This window comes from Tasmannia lanceolata, unplaced genomic scaffold (assembly GCF_043159265.1).
Source record: "Tasmannia lanceolata isolate RefF3 unplaced genomic scaffold, GAP_Taslan_0.1 ptg000013l, whole genome shotgun sequence".
Classification (NCBI taxonomy): Eukaryota; Viridiplantae; Streptophyta; class Magnoliopsida; order Canellales; family Winteraceae; genus Tasmannia; species Tasmannia lanceolata.
In genome coordinates this window covers 10,478,166-10,495,633 of record NW_027518690.1, presented here as the reverse complement: position 1 = coordinate 10,495,633, position 17,468 = coordinate 10,478,166, and the positions used below count along the sequence as shown (strand labels likewise).

Genomic DNA, 17,468 nt, shown 5'->3' with positions numbered 1-17,468 from the left:
AGCCCATTAAGCTTATCCGGCCCATAGAATGACGAACTAAACCCAATCCGCTAATCCTTGGAAAAGCAGCATTTAAACGCGGGAATGATGAATTGCGGCAGACTTTTAACCCTTTTCGACGTCAAATCAGGGTAAAATGGGTGCGAATTATCCCACAGGGGTGCGAATTTATCATCGTCCTAAACGCCACTAGGAAAGGAGAGTGGGTTGGCACTATACCATTCCTCATAAGAACCCATTAATCCGAATATAATTACGGAAGCACCACTATTTAAAAACCTCGTTTTTCTTCCACAAGATTAATACAAGATGGTATTAACGTAATTAAGTGAAAATCCCCGTTCAATCTTTGTTCTGTTGGCGGCTCACATGTGCGACACATCACTTCTATTTTGTATTATACCCCGTTTGGAAGCTCTGAAAGAAAAAAATCACACTTTTCTCAGATTTTCCGTGTTTTTCACTCTTTCATCAGATTTTGTTTTCCACATTTTCTTCAGAGATTGAGAGAGAGAGAGAGCCATGGACGCGGAATCTGGAGCCTCGAACACTCGAGTGGATTCTCAGGTTAGATTTTGGGTTTTCTTTATTTTCCACAAATCTCCCCTTTTATTTATTTATTAATCAATTTTATGTTAGCTTTAGGTTTTTGTTATTTCCTGTAATTAGATTTATGTATCTATACTTTTTCTTTCTCTTGAAAGATTATGTGCTTTATTTTGGTTATTTATCTTTCTCTTTTCAGTTCTTTTTAGTGATTGCTAATTGAAATAGAACTTATTATCTTTGATTTATTCCAATTTTTTGTTTTATTTTTTCTATGAACTATTTTGGTGAGTCTCTTACTTATCTGTAGATGAAGAAATTAAGAAATAAGGTTTGAGTTTGATTTCTAAAAACTAAATTTGTGGTTGTGCTACGAAATAGAAGAAAGAGGATAAAAGAGAATCTAAATTTGGCTAAGAAACACAGCACTAAATTTGTGGTTGTGCTACCAAGCTATTTGATATCTCATTGTTAGAGAAGTATATGATGCATTAATCACTTTTCAACAAGTTTTTATTTTTAATTTTTGGTTAATGATTTTATTAGATGATTTAAGTACCAGAGGAATTTGCAAGATGTCACTATTTACCATGATTATCATCAAGCTCTTTATATGGGTTCTGATTTCTTTTAAATATTCAAATGGATTATGATTTCTTTTATTTGATGGTAGAAATGATTGTAGGTTATGTAGTATGATTTTAGTTTGGGAACATTTTTTCAAGAAAAGTGTGAGTAGTTATTAGAGTGGGGTTTAGTGTGAGGAATCTAGATTGTGGTAGATTTTCTTCTGTAATTGTTTTGTTTCTGTTACACGGCAGTATAAAAATAGAAAACAAGGTACCTTGGTGAATTTTCTGGTTGATTTGTATTATAAATGAATTTGTTGGTTAGTCAATCTGCTTGTGCATTTGATGCTTTATATGGATTCTGATTTCTTTTATTTTGATGGTAAAAATGACTGTACGTGATGTAGTATGATTTTAGTTTGGGAACATTTTTTCAAGAAAAATGTGAGTAGTTATTAGAGTGGGGAGGGGGGGTTTAGTGAGGAATCTAGACTGTGGTTGATTTTGTTTTGTTTCTGTTATACCGCAGTATTTAAAATGGAAAACAAGGTTCTTTGGTGAATTTGTCGATTGATTTGTGTTGAAATGAAATTTTTGGTGAACCAATTTGATTGTGCATGGATTTGATTGTTTATATGGATTCCGATTTCTTTTTATTTGATGGTAGAAATGATTGTAGGTTTTGTAGTATGATTTTAGTTTGGTAAATCGCCGCATTTTTTAAAGAAAAATGTGAGTAGTTATTAGAGTGGGGTTTAGTGTGAGGAATCTAGACCGTGGTAGATTTTGTCTCTTTTATATTGTAGTATAAAAAAATGGAAAAAGGGTAATTTTAGCCGATTGATGAAATTTAAAGAGCCCCCTTCAACCACAACATTTGACATTTGCTCTTAGACTAATAAATTTAAGCCTTGGTGAACTGCACGGACTTCTGCTTCCGATGCATTTGCTACCCCGATAGGCCATGCAAAGGCCCATAACACCTCCCCAATGGCATTTCTGAGTACACCTCATATCCTAGCCGGACTAGGATTCCCCGAACTAGATCCGTCAAAGTTCAATTTAATGAATCCCTCTGGAGGGGGATCCCAATGCGGAACAACTTTTTGCTTTAACTCAACACCGGTGCATACTTCCCTCCACCCTTCCCATAAGTCAAAATCAGAAACAAATTTGAAGAAAGGGGGAATCTTAACCCACGCTATCGTTAATGCAATAACTTCTATGAATAAGAAAGAGGAATTTTTAGAAGCTCATTTGAAGACCCTTGCATTTCTTTCTTTCCATAGAACCCATAAAGTATCTAACAGAGACATATTCCGAAGAATCTTTCCTTTTCGCTTCCAAGGGACGTGCGACCAACCATTGAAGAGGTCCATGAGATTGGATGAGAACATTCACTCCATCCCGAATCTACTTGGCAATTTTCCCCATACTTCCGTTGCCACTTTGCAATGCAAGAACATGTGATCTACTGATTCACCATCCCCAATGCATAAGGCATAATGATCTATCACTATAATCTTCCGCTTACAAAGGAAATCCACTGTTTGTATCCTTTCTTGCAAAACCGCTTAAGCGAAGATACTAACTCTAGGAGGATCCTGGAAAGCCCACACTCTAGCTGCTTTGGAATAAACCAGGCTAGCCACTAATTGATGATAGAAAGATTTGACAGAAAATTCTCCCACAGTATCCTAGATCCATCTGTTCTATCCTGCTCAATGTAGACCCCAGGGTCCATATAACAACTCTAAAAGCTGAACAATGGATGCGAACTCCTTCTCAAAGAAGTTTATATGAAATAGCGGATTCCATATTATGTATTCATTCCTTCTAACCAAATTTTCCTTCACCATGCTATCCTTACTCGAAGCGACAACAAACAAATCTGGAAACATCTCTTGAAGGGATCTATTCGAGCACCATTTGTCTAACAAAAACGAATTCTATCCCCAGAATAGACTATAAACCTCGTGCCTGGATCAAACTGAAATTTATTTCGTATAATGTCTCCAAATTGTGAATCCAGAGCATCTGAATTTATCAACCGAGGTCCAATGGCCCGACCCCACGCCATATTTACTTCCAATCACTTTATCCCAAAGATGTCACTCTTCTATTCCAAATCTCCAAAGCCACTTGCCCAATAAAGCAATGTTCATCGTTTTATTTTTTCTGATTCCCAACCCACCACCTTCTATAAGCTTGCAAACTTCTTCCCATTTGACCATTGGTATGCCTCTCCTATCATTTGCTCCCCCCCCCAAGGAATCTCCTCTGAATCTGTTCAATGCGGTTCGCTACATGGAACTGCTTTGATTAGAGTGAGTCTCCCTTTTTTGGATACTAGATTCATTTTCTAAGTGTCTAACCTTTTTTCCACTCTTTCCACAATATGCTCCTAGCACTTCTTTTATTTATTTATTTATTTTTCAGTTGTTATTACCGACATCGATTCTAACATGCACCATGCATTACCACGCCCTTAACTTACGCGCCCTTGAAAATTGCTTTTTTAAATTTCAAGCACCAAAGACAGGAGGCAAATGAAGACAATGTCGATTTCAAGCAGCGCCTCCCTCGCGATTGTGATTATGATCGGATTACTGACTGGAGCTCTTCTTCCTCAGACGGCGTCGACGGTTCCTTCTCCTCTAATTCCACGATCATTATATAATGAGCATTCTCTTTTGCCGCTTTTGAGTTCTCTATTTGAAAAACTAGGTCTAGAATATTGCATTATATCTTAAGTTATTTTACAGTATGAGCTATGTGATGCATTAAAAATGCATTTCTTGGTTCAGGCAAGGATTGAGAGAGACGATTCTAAAGCGGATGAAGGAGAAGGCCCACCCGATTGACCCAACCCGGGCAAGTCGTCATCAGCGAGAGTGGAAGGAAGGCAGAGGCCATTGGATACCCTATTAGTAAGGGGCAAAGGCCCTTCGGTAAATTGGTGTATGAAGAAATCCTAGCCTATGAGGTAAGGGAGATCTCTATTCGAGAGAAAGCAAGAAGCTCAAGATCTTCTTTATGATCTTCTTCCCGAAAAAAATCCCCAGTTACAGGTTATTATACACCCCAACCCCATCCCTTGAAAAGAAAAAGGTAGCACCGAAGAAAGGAAAGAGCGAGATGGTGGTTTTTGTTGTTCCCGCGAAGCGAAGATCATTCGCTTGGCGAATGACCGCCATACTATTGGAAATGAAGGCCCTACTATGGCCCATCCACACATTCTTTTTAATGCATCACACATTACATACTGTAAAATAACTTAAGATATAATGCAATATTCTAGACCTAGTTTTTCAAATAGAGATTCAAAAGTGGCAAAAGAGAATACTCATTATATAATGATCGTGGAATTGGAGAAGAAGGAACCGTCGACGCCGCCTGAGGAATAAGAGCTCCTGTCAGTAATCCGATCATAATCACAATCGCAAGAGAGGAGCTGCTTGAAATTGACATTGTCTTCATTTGCCTCCTGTCTTTGGTGCTTGAAATTTAAAAAAATAATTTTCAAGGGCGCGTAAGTTAAGGGCATGGTAATACATGGTGCATGTTAGAGTGGATGTCGGTAATAACAACTGGAAAATAAATAAATAAATAAAAGAAGTGCTAGGAGCATATTGTGGAAAGAGTAGAAAAAAGGTTAGACACTTGGAAAAGGAATCTAGTATCCAGGGGAGGGAGACTCACTCTAATCAAAGCAGTTCTAGCCAATATGTCGATTTATCAAATTTTTGTTTTTAAATGCCCCGTAAGTGTAGCGAACCGCATTGAACAGATCCAGAGGAGATTCCTTAGGGGGGAGCAAATGATAGGAGAGGCATATCATTGGTCAAATGAGAAGAAGTTTGCAAGCCTATAAAAGGTGGTGGGTTGGGAATCAGAAAAAATAAAAAGATGAACATTGCTTTATTGGGCAAGTGGCTTTGGAGCTTTGGAATAGAAGAGTCACTTCTTTGGAATAAAGTGATTGGAAGTAAATATGGCGTGAGGCTGGGCCATTGGATCTCGGTCGATAAATTCAGATGTTCTGGACTCACAATTTGGAGACATTATACGAAATAAATTTTAGTTTGATCCAGGCACGAGGTTTAGAGTCTATTCCAGGGATACAATTCGTTTTTTGTTAGACAAATGGTGCTCGAATAGACCCCTTCAAGAGATGTTTTCAGATTTGTTTGCTGTCGCTTCGAGTAAAGATAACATGGTGAATGAAAATTTGGTTAGAAGGAATGAAGACATAATATGTAATCTGTTATTTCATAGAAGCTTCTTTGAGAGGGAGTTCGCATCCATTGCTCAGCTTTTAGAGTTGCTAACTGGGGTTTACATTGAGCAGGATAGAACAGATGGATCTAGGATACTGTGGGAGAATTTTCTGTCAAATCTTTGTATCATCAATTAGTGGCTAGCCTGGTTTCTTCCAAGGCAGCTAGAGTGTGGGCTTTCCAGGATCCTCCTAGAGTTAATATCTTCGCTTGAGTGGTTTTGCAAGAAAGGATACAAACCGTGGATTTCCTTTGTAAGCAGAAGATTATAGTGATAGATCATTATGCCTTATGCATTGAAGATGGAGACTCAGTAGACCAAATGTTCTTGCATTACAAATTGGCAAGGGAAGTATGGGGAAAATTGCCAAGTAGATTCGGGATGTAGTGGGTGTTCCCATCCAATCTCATGGACCTCTTCGATGGTTGGTCTAACGTCCCTTAGAAGCGAAAAGGAAATATTCTTCGGAGTATGTATCTTTTAGATAATTGATGGGTTCTATGGAAAAAAAGAAATGCAAGGGTCTTCAAAGGAGCTTCTAAAAATTCCTTTCTTATTCAAAAAAGTTATTGCATTAACGATAGCGTGGGTTAAGATTCTCCCTTTCTTCAAATTTGTTTCTGATTTTGATTTATGGGAAGGGTGGAGGGAAGTATGCACCGGCGTTGAGTTAAAGCAAAAAGTTGTTCCGCATTGGGATCCCCCTCTAGAGGGATTCATTAAATTGAACTTTGACGGATCTAGTTCAGGGATTCCTAGTCTGGCTAGGATATGAGGTGTACTCAGAATACTGTTGGGGAGGTGTTATGGGCCTTTGCATGGCCTATCGGGGTAGGAAATGCATCGGAGGCAGAAGTCTGTGCAATTCACCAAGACTTAAATTTATTGATGCAAGAGCAAATGTCAAATGTTGTGGTTGAAGGGGGCTCTTTAAATTTCATCGATTGGCTAAAATTACCCTTTTTCCATTTTTTTATACTACAATATAAATATAAAAGAAACAAAACAAAATCTACCACAGTCTTGATTCCTCACACTAAACCCCACTCTAATAACTACTCACATTTTTCTTTAAAAAATGCGGCAATTTACCAAACTAAAATCATTCTACAAAACCTACAATCATTTCTACCATCAAATAAAAAGAAATCGGAATCCATATAAACACTCAAATTCATGCACAATCAGATTGGTTCACCAAAATTTTCATTTCAACACAAATCAACCGACAAATTCACCAAAGAACCTTGTTTTCCATTTTAAATACTACGGTATAACAGAAACAAAATCAACCACAGTCTAGATTCCTCACTAAACCTTCCCACTCTAATAACTACTCACATTTTTCTTGAAAAAATGTTTCCAAACTAAAATCATACTACATCACGTACAATCATTTTTACCATCAAAATAAAAGAAATCAGATATAAAGCATCAAATGCACAAGCAGATTGACTGACCAAAAAAATTCATTTCTAACACAAATCAACCGAAAAATTCACCAAAGTACCTTGTTTTCTATTCTTTTATACTGCCGTAGACATGGCCCGTGAGGGGCCCCATACATCTAGATGCACTAAGTCAAAAGGATGCGAGGCTCTACTAACAACTCTAGAGGGAAAGGAAACACGACGGTGCTTCGCAAGCTCACAGGACTCACAATGAAAAGACTGAACAGAAAAACAAATAGCATGGATGGATAAAAAGTCACAAAAATTAGCAGAGAAGTACTCTCGAGCATTATCAGTGTGAAGACATTTAATAGAACAGCCATATTGGGTAGTGATCTCATCATGAAATGTGCAAAAAGCATGAAAGACCTCAGAACGGTCCTTAAGTAAAAATAACCGAGTCATACAAAAGAAATCATCCACAAATATAATAAATATCGATATCCATTAAGAGACATGTCCCGTGAGGGACCCCATACATCTAAATGCACTTAATCAAAAGGACGTGAGACTCTACTAACAACTCTAGAGGGAAAGGAGACACGACGGTGCTTCCCAAGTTCCAGGACTCGCATTGAAAAGACTGAACAGAAAAAGAAATAGCATATGACTGTTGAAGTTTCTGGATAGAGGGGTGGCCAAGACGGCAGTGCCATAGATATGGATCAACGAAGCTATGCAAAATAGGTCGAGGAAGGTTACAATCGAGGCGATAGAGGCCATCCACCTCACGACTCGAGCCAATCGTCCTCCCAGTCGAGAGTTCCTGAAATACAGAATAAGAGGAAGAATGAGACCAAGCAATTAAGTTTTTTAGTAATTTGACTAACAGAAATCAAATTGAAAGGAGTCTTACAGACACAGATAAAGTAAAGCCAGAATGGGGTGACAGAGTACCAATACCAGAGATGGGAGTGGTAATCCCATCGGTTAGAATAACAGAGTGAGTACCAGAATGAAAGGGGCGAAAGGAACTAAGTGAAGTAGAATTACCAGTGCTTATGATCTGCTGTCTGAGATGCATAAAGTCATGGCCCAAACTGTCAAGATAGTGAACAACACGAAGCTGGTCCTGTTGCTTGGCAAGAACTATCAGGTCAGAGGTGAGAGGCATAAACATATCTAGCTACTGGCAAAGAGAGACAAACTGACTTTAATGAGCAGCAAGAGAGGTATCGCCACACCGGAGGCGTAGCCACTCAGACCAGATGGCACAAATGCGAGTGAGTTTGTCAACCCCAGAGTAAAGAACAACAATGTGCTCCCATATTTTCTTGGAGGTTGGGAGGCGCATCATAGTACCGGCGATATGAGGGGGCCATGCTTTGCCATAGTAGAGAGCTAATCATGGGGTCATCCTGCTCCCGACGTGCATATGAGGGATCCGTGCTAGAAGGAGGATCGTGCCAAACGAATGAAGCCAACCTTGCCTCGAGCAAGGAGGTAGGTCTCAACCACCATTTTCCAATTCAAATAATTGGACCCATCTAGTTTGACTGTTGTCATCTGTGGGAATGAACCCTCCACAGATGGAAAATAAGTAGAAGAAGAGGAGGCCGAAGGTGGAAGAGGTGCACGAACCCCATGGGTTGTGCCGATAGAGGGATCCCCAATGACAGGAGGTTCCATGAAGACAAAGAGTGAGAAAAACACTCTCAACCACAACACGGCCAACGAATAGGCGAAGAAAGAAGAACCACTATACGAGTCCAAAGAGAATGCCGCCGCCTTTAGTTGGGGGGGGGGGGGGGGGGGGGGAGGGGACTCACGGTGTGGAGTTGAGAGGAGGTGGGACTCACAACGTGGGGTGGGGCTGAGGCGTGAAGGAGGTGGGAGTCGTGGAGGACTTGGGATGGCGTGCTGACGGCGAGGAGGTGGGAGGCGTGGAGGGTTATGTGAAGGAAGAAGAAGAAGAAGATGGTCTTCTTCAATGGTGGTCCCTAGGGCACCACAACCCTAGGGCTCTGATACCATGTTAAGAGTTAGGAGAAGAGTGGAGAATGAGAGAAAGTGTGAGTTAGGGATGATTCCCCCTCACTTATGCATTTATATAAAAGAGAACATAGTGCAAAGACAATCTTGCCCTTAGGCACATACACTAGGCACATACACACTTCTAAGAAGAAAAAATAAAAGAAATTGGGAGATGTGCTTCAAAAAATGAGAAACGTACTTCCCAAAATTAGAAAACACACTTCCCAAAATTGGGAAACATGCTTCCTAGAATTGGGAAACGACACTACCCAATTTTTTGGAAGAGTTGCTTTTACCTCCTTCGGGGGGCGTTTTCCAGTAACCTTATATCAGATACTCTATGTACAACCAGATGATTGAAGAAGTCTCCCACAATGCGGTGCCTATTTTGTAAATTCCTAAATAAACTTCCCATGGACTGAATTTTTGGCTGCATCTCCCATCTACGTTAGCGATTCAGTTTCTTTATCTTTAGAGAAAAAGCTAGCAAATTTTGGAGTAATTTGTACCTTAATAAATACTGGACACTTTATGCTTGAGTTGCATCTTGTCTTATCTAATCCCCCTTGCAATTATCTTCTATTTTTTTCTTTCTAAATAAAATCCCCATCAGTTCCAAAGAATTGAAGTTTGGATCGATAGACAAAGATTGCCTAACTTAGTGACTCAAGCAAGTTTCAAATTTTGAACTGTTTTGTTCTTGGAAAGTTTCTCTTCAATTTTCACCCATTAAGCATACCTTTGAGAAAGTAGCAGCAGTCATTTCTTTTGAAAGACATCAGTTTCTTCTAATAGTATTATCTTGTATAATCTGGACTTTTCAAATGTATTTTTTAGTTTTTTGCCCTTGGATTTGACTATCGTGTGTAGTTGAAACCTTTTGCTTTACTGAAACTGTATATAAGTAGGTGATAGGTTTAGCTTGGCGTTGATTTTCAGCTTGGAAATAAATATAATTTTTTGGTCATGCAGCTTTCATTGAGGAACCTTTGCAGGAACTTAATATTAGCATACCAAAGCTTTGGTGTGGTTTATGGGGACTTGAGCATATCTCCTCTCTATGTTTACACTAGCACATTTGTTGGAAAGTTGCAACATCATCAAAATGAAGCTGCAATATTTGGTGTATTTTCCTTGATTTTCTGGACTCTTACATTGATCCCCCTAGTTAAGTATGTCTTCATCATATTGGGTGCTGATGATAATGGTGAAGGTGTGAAGTTGATTGGGAGTCTTCTCTTTGAAATGTCATTGAAAAATTCTGCTAGATCCAAGGTAGTTATAATGATAATTTTTGTCCCTTTTTCAGGAGGAACGTTTGCTCTTTACTCACTTCTTTGTAGGCATGCAAGGTTTAGTTTACTTCCCAATCAACAAGCGGCTGATGAGGAACTCTCAACATACAAATATGGGCTCTCATCACAGGCGGTGGCGTCCTCTCCATTTAAGAGATTTCTTGAGAAGCATAAAAAGTTACGGACAGCCCTACTTGTGGTGGTATTATTTGGTGCTTCCATGGTGATAGGAGATGGTGTGCTTACCCCAGCTATTTCAGGTACTATATATGCTATTATTTGAGACATTATGTGGGTTTTTATATGCCATTTTACCCAACACACCCCAGCTATCTCAGGCACCATATATTCTATTATTTGCGACCTTATTATGTGGTTTGTATATGTCATTTTACCCAACTTTTTTTTTGAAAGATGACAAATTTCATTAATATCCATAAAGCATTCGGGACCAGTAGTCCCATCCTGCAATACAAAATATCAGTTTGTACTGGGCTGGGCATACCCAGACCTAGGATAAAGTGGAAAATAAGATACATGACCCAATCATTCCTATCCTCAATTCTACTACTTATGATTCTGGAGCAACCCCTGGCCCTATTCAGGCCCTAAATCATCCCTCTAGTCCCTCATCTGTTCCTTCTTAAGTAACCACAGTATGGAGATCTTCCTGTCCAGAAAGCCTCAACTAGCGAACGACCATGGTCTCTCAAGCGATGGAGAGACAAAGACTACTGTCAATACACATAGGATCTAGGATTAGATATCGCCAAAATTAACCCATACACCACAATCCTTACAACAAGCCATCTTTCCCCAAACCTATAAGACTGGTACCGACATCATACGTTCCACCCCCATACTAAATACCCAACTTCCTGTGGCCCACCTCTTCCAACCTGGCTCTGATGCTTATATCAAACAGAAGTCACATGACTAAATACGTTCCCTAAGAGATCAGATAGATAGATCCACAACTTACGGTTTAGCCTTACTTAGAATCTTTACTCGGCAATGCAGGCTACATAAAGCATCAGGTCGAAGCAACATCTCGAAAAAATTCCTCTAACACTTCGCAATTTAGGTTCTATTTCATCCGCCTTTTCTCTATCTACTTTTTGTCTACGGCTCTGGATTGCGATCCAAGGAACAACTCTCTGGTCTTGCCTAAATCCTCCTGATATGAGATCCCAAGGACATCTCCCATCGCTAAGAAGCCGTTGAAACCCTCCGACTCAAGACACCCAGGGTCCTCAGAAGCTAGCAGTAACAAAATACCCTTACCCTTATCATGATTACTGTTAAGCTGCCTTATTCGCTGCGTGTCTTCCATTGTTGGGGACCCTCGCTCCCGATCCTAGCCCGCTCCCAGAGGATCACGCATAATTTCCAACGATGAGATCGCCGATTGCTTTTCCTCCTCCCACAGGCACCTTCGAGTTTGCCTCTCCTTTTCTAGAATCTTATTAAAGATAGGTAAATTACAAAGGGGGTGTGAAGTTCCTCACTATTCATAGTGGTCTGGGAAAGAGACAGCCCCAAAATTCGAGCACCTGCAACGCTTTCTTTCACCCATTGTTTCTTAAGAGGGGAGAGCAGGACCTCAGCCGGTGTAGGCGATTCCTTCCTTGCCAACTTCTCGTTATATTTAAGATTTTTTAGAAGCGTTAGATCATCATTTACCAAGGTAATTTCCCCATTACCTACAATGTTTGAGGCTTCAAGATGATCGTTACTAGACATACTTCGACTCTACGATTTTTGAAAGGTTCGAAGGTAGTGTTGACTATTGAGATCACGTTTCTTCTTTCTTATTTCTTTTTTTCTATACAAGCACTTAATCTTTCTATTGAGTACTGATAAGCCTCCACGTGTCGCCAAGAGACGAACATCCTTCCCAGGGCCTTTCCTGAATTTACCTTTACCCAAGCGTGTGCTTTTCACATCATCACTTTTCCCATTCGTGAGAAACCTATTTTTTAATTTTAAAACCTTTAAATCCTTTGCCGACTTTATGCCAAAAGTATTGACAGCCTCTTTTCTACCCGCCTTCCTTTTAGTGCCAAGTGGATGTGCCAAAGCTGATTTCCTTACAATTGGCAGACTCACAGGACCCCTAACCCTAGCCTCCCTACTTTCTGACGAAATAGGAGTGATCACATAGGGGACAAGTGGGTAGGTGGGGAATTCAAAATTTGAACTGGGGACCACCGCCGGCTCCGGTCCACATTCAGTGGCTTCTGCCACCTTTTCCGGTGGAGAGACCGCCGCCGGTGAGCCTATATCATCAGGGATCTAAACGGATTCCTCAAAAAGTGACAAATTGTCTTTACTACTAGCCTCTCCTACCACCGACAATGCCAGAAAATTCATACTGTCCTCAGGACCACCTTAACTCCCACCGAATAAATGTTAGAATCCACCCTTAAGTTAATGAACTGAGGAATAGATTTCCACAAAGGGGATATAACCAAGGCAGAGGCAAAAGCCAAACAGTGTGAATGGTTCCCAAAAAGCTGGGATTCTAGAACCTGGCTCAGGTGTGATCCCAGAATCTCCACCGTGGTAGCAGACCAGGCATGAAGAGGAATATCATAAAACCTCAACCAAACCGTTCTAGCACCCGTATTGTAAGCAGGGAACCACAGCTGGAGGGAAGAAAGATAACCCCCAAAAGCCTCACCTCCACGACGAAGGATAGAGGTGGCCTGAAATTCAGAGTCAAACCGGAATAAAATATCCACGGTACTATTGGCAAAAGGCTTTTCCAACTCTGGCAAGCCCCAGAAATGTTTAGCCCAAGCCCACACATCTCCCAAAAGCCAAGAACCAGATTTTAAGGATCCAACAAGACATTAAAGTTTTTCTTTCTATCTTCCACTACAGAACCTGGTACATCCAAACATCGATCATCATCACAAGCTGCAACTTGGATCTTTTTAGGTCTCCAAACTAGATTAGTGTTCTCTCTATGTCGAGATTCGGAGCACTTCCTGCACAATGTGCAAGGACCAAAGTTTCTGTAAGTGCATTTTAAGCACATCCAATCACTTCCATTCGATAATGGTCTTCTATTTGATTCCACTACTCTGCGACCAAGAGTTTTCCTAGCTCCGAAATCCAACCTTCTCCCCTTGTGTCCCAATCTTCCAAGCTCCCCAGAGAGCCAACATGCGAACGCAGTGGGGGCAATGAGACAAAAGAGGTCTTTCTACCACGGCTCCTTGCCCAAGAGAAAAGAGAGCTCTTCTGCCACAGAGGTTAAAAATCCCGAGGGATTCAAAAACTTACATGGTGGAGTAGCCTCCATCTAAGCAAGACAGATAAGGATCTGAAAGTCGCTCAAGATATGTACCGCAAACGCAGAGAAAATCCGACGATTGAGATCCTCCCGGTGGGATGTTCCAGCGACTTCTAAAAAATCCCTGATAGTCATGGGGATCCTCGTTGCTACACACCAAAGTTGACAATACTTGACATGCTTTCATTTTACCCAACTTTGTTTCATCAACATCGATTTCTATCTCTAATTTTATTCTAATTTGAACTTCTGAGTAAAGACGCCAGGGTTTTGAAGAAATGTATTGCGATTTCATTGAATGCTTTCTATATTTACTACTTAAAAGTTTGTTAGCTTCAATTTTTCTCTTGGATTAAAAACATTAAACTCTGCCATTTACTGTTCTATCATCAGTTTGTTAAGACGTCAGGGTTCTGAAGAAATGTATTGCGATTTCATTGAATGCTTTCTATTTCTATATTTACCACTTAAAAGTTTGTTAGCTTCAATTTTTCTCGTGGATTAAAAACATTAAACTCTGCCATTTGCAGTTCTATCATCAGTTTCAGGACTTAAAGTTGTTGAGAAGAAATTAGTAGAGGGTAAGTACTTGGCTGTTTTCTTATCTAATGCCCTTTCCTTTCCCTTTTCTTATTTACATTCGTCAAGCCTCTCTTTGTGTGTGTGTGTGTGTGTGTGTGTGTGTAGAGAGAGAGAGAGAGAGAGAGAGAGAGAGAGAGGCTATACGTTGGTATTTTCACGTACTTGTGTATGTTACGACTGATTGTGTAGTATGAATCTGTCCAGGTGCCTTGATTTCTCTAGCCTGTGTCATCTTGATTTGCCTTTTTGCCCTGCAACACTTTGGGACACATAGGGTTGCTTTCTTATTTGCACCCGTTGTTATTATTTGGCTGATATCTATTTTCGGGATTGGCCTATACAACATTATCTGTTGGAATCCCAATATATGGCGCGCAATTTCTCCATATTACATATATAAGTTCTTTAGAGAGACGGGTAAAGATGGTTGGATTTCTCTTGGAGGAGTACTTCTTTGCATAACAGGTATGTTGGCATTCAATAGCAATGGATTTACATTAGATTGACTGGGGAGAAAGATGTATAAGCGTCTCTAATATTTATTGGCTGCAACTATGAAGTTACTGTCTGTTTCTGCTCATGTTATGCAAATGTTCCAGTTATTTGAGTTCTCGTGATTCGGTCTTTCTAGATTTTGATTATTTGGTCGGCAACAATTAGTAACTGTTAATTAGTTAGGTAATAATGATATGAGTTTTGTATAAAGGCATATCTGTGGTATTGTGTTGTCCTCACATCTAAATCTGGGTTTGGATCTTTTTTAATAAAATAACCTTTCCAGAAAAAAAAAAAAAAAAAAGATTGCCCAGATCAGACATGTTACCCACGATGACACATTTAATGGTATGGAAGGTTAAAAAATTCAATATCAATAGAACTCTTTGTTTTTTTTTTCAAAAGCAAAATTCTAAAAAAGCTCAATTGAATACTGAAAGAACAGACTGCAACATAAGCTTTTTGAACACGTGCAGCCATGATCACATTTTGCCACATTCCACATAAACATGGTTTTCTGGAACAGCTAATTTTTGTGGCACCCACAGGTACTGAAGCCATGTTTGCTGATCTTGGTCACTTCACTCCCTTGTCAATAAGGGTAAGTCACTAGTGGCTCGATTTATTTACATATTTTCATTTAATGCCGGCATTGTGGGCCTTGCCTGAATTTCCAACTTCACAAAACAGCTTGCCTTTTCCTTTGTTGTATACCCATGCTTGGTAGTGCAATACATGGGGCAGGCCGCATTTCTAACTCAAAATCTGGGTTCCTTTCACACTAGTTTCTACGCCTCCATACCAGGTTAGTTTATTCGTACTTAAAATGGGTTCTCTACCTTTCAATGATTGTTATATTTATATTTATATAGCTATTTAATTAGCAAATTCAAACATAATATAATTGTATTATTATTATTATTTCCACAGGTCCTCTCTTTTGGCCTGTCTTTGTGATTGCCACTCTCGCAGCTATTGTCGGAAGTCAGGCAGTCATTACTGCTACCTTCTCAATCGTCAAACAATGCCATGCCCTTGGTTGCTTTCCACGAATCAAGATCGTCCATACCTCAAGACAAATTTATGGACAGATCTACATCCCAGAAATAAATTGGATACTCATGATCATTTGCCTCGCGATAACTATTGGGTTTCAGGACACAACTTTAATTGGAAATGCATATGGTAAAGTTTTCATTATTTTATTTAAGTTTGTAAAGAAGATGGGAATACTAATGTTCTTTTAGTCTTATGGCAATTCAATCAATTTCTTGCAGGCATCGCTTGTGTGACTGTCATGATCATCACAACATGTCTCATGACGCTCGTCATAGTCTTCGTATGGCAGAAAAGCATTATGCTAGCTGTAGCATTTCTGATCTTCTTTGGAAGCATTGAGAGTGTCTACCTATCAGCCGCAGTTACGAAAGTGCCGCAGGGAGGTTGGGCACCTCTCGTTCTATCATGCTTCTTCATGATTGTTATGTACGTCTGGCATTACGGAACTCGAAGGAAGTACAACTTTGATTTGCATAACAAAGTCTCATTGAAATGGATACTTGGCCTTGGCCCGAGCCTTGGGGTTGTCCGTGTCCCCGGAATTGGTCTTATCTACTCAGAACTCGCAACGGGAGTGCCTAAAATCTTCACCCATTTCATCACTAACCTCCCTGCATTCCACAAAGTGTTGGTATTTGTTTGTGTTAAGTCAGTTCCTGTTCCACATGTTTCTGCAGAAGAGCGCTTTCTCATTGGCCGAGTCTGCCCGAAATCCTATCGAATGTACCGGTGCATTGTGAGGTATGGGTACAAGGATGTCCAGAAGGACAATGGTGACTTCGAGAGTCAGCTCATACAGAGTATCGCAGAATTTATTCAGATGGAAGCCGAAGAACCACAGTTCACGAATTCTGAGAGTTCGTCTTTGGATGGTAGGATGGCTGTGATAAGCACTAGAGTTGGCAGATCGAACAGCTTGATGGTATCCGAGCAAGAAGATTATAGTGCAAGCAACACCATTCAAAGCAGCAAATCACTGACCCTACTAAGCAGGCATTCTGAAAATGAGGACGGAGCAACCTTACCGATGAGAAGGCGGGTCAGGTTTCAGTTGCCACCAAGCCCCGCTATGGACGCATCAGTAAGGGAAGAGCTGATGGATTTGATCAAGGCCCAAGAGTCTGGTGTTGCTTATATAATGGGGCATTCATATATAAAGGCGCGAAGAACGGGCTCGATCTTGAAGAAGCTTGTTGTTGACATTGGGTATTCATTCCTCCGAAAGAACTGTAGAGGACCCGCCGTAGCGCTCAACATTCCGCACATTAGCCTCATTGAAGTGGGCATGATTTACTATGTGTAGCCATTGGAGTATGAGTTTCATTGTCTATAGTGGTTGGGTTTTAAGAGTTTTAGTTAGGAGATGTTGGGAAGCTCTTTTTAGGAGGTCATGAAATGCTCCTCCTCCCTTTCCTATTGAGCAAGCACCGGAGTCCGATGACAAAACAAGGGGGTGCCCTTATCAAGTCAGGCAGGTCTTATCTCCTGCCCAACAATATGGCCTAGAACTGATGTTCTTTTTACTTTCTTTGATATGTACATATAATTTAATAACCAACAAAATGTCAATGAGTAGATTGCTCTTTATTTTGTTCATGCTTTTTGGTTTGGATTTCTATATTTTGTTCATGCAACTTTTTTTTCAACTGAAATTTCAGATTAGTTTACAGAAGACTGATTCTTTTCTTACTTCGGTTAGATATTTGCTTGTAAGATTTCAGGGAACATTGTCTTGAGCCAAAATTTCAGGCCATGAAGGCAGTTTGGAAAGGGTTTAGAAAACAGTGAGACCACATTGATAAACCATATAAGAAATGCAAACAGTGACCAACTAAACCATCAGTACCCAAATTATCCATTTTGTGGGCTGAAGCTACATCCCAACATAATCATCTATCCACTTTTTGTGAATAGA

General features: G+C 40.0%; 1 protein-coding gene across 1 annotated transcript; it reads left to right on the top strand.

Moving 5' to 3' along the window:
• Positions 1–405: 405 nt before the first annotated feature.
• On the top strand, positions 406–17,149 carry LOC143889749 (potassium transporter 4-like). Its single transcript, XM_077394077.1, has 9 exons — positions 406–567; positions 9,794–10,034; positions 10,131–10,376; positions 13,948–13,998; positions 14,204–14,464; positions 15,043–15,095; positions 15,185–15,299; positions 15,425–15,679; positions 15,772–17,149. Exons 1-9 carry the CDS (start codon positions 523–525, stop codon positions 16,854–16,856), a joined length of 2,352 nt encoding a protein of 783 aa, XP_077250192.1. The 5' UTR covers positions 406–522; the 3' UTR covers positions 16,857–17,149.
• Positions 17,150–17,468: the final 319 nt, after the last annotated feature.

What these genes read in the sequence shown, in the direction of transcription:
- LOC143889749 (XM_077394077.1), top strand. Translation starts at nt 523, where the DNA reads ATGGACGCGGAATCTGGAGCCTCGAACACTCGAGTGGATTCTCAG. An exon ending in GCTTACCCCAGCTATTTCAG is followed by an intron (nt 10,377 to 13,947) that starts GTACTATATATG and finishes TGCCATTTGCAG; the next exon opens with TTCTATCATCAGTTTCAGGA. An exon ending in TTTAATTGGAAATGCATATG is followed by an intron (nt 15,680 to 15,771) that starts GTAAAGTTTTCA and finishes AATTTCTTGCAG; the next exon opens with GCATCGCTTGTGTGACTGTC.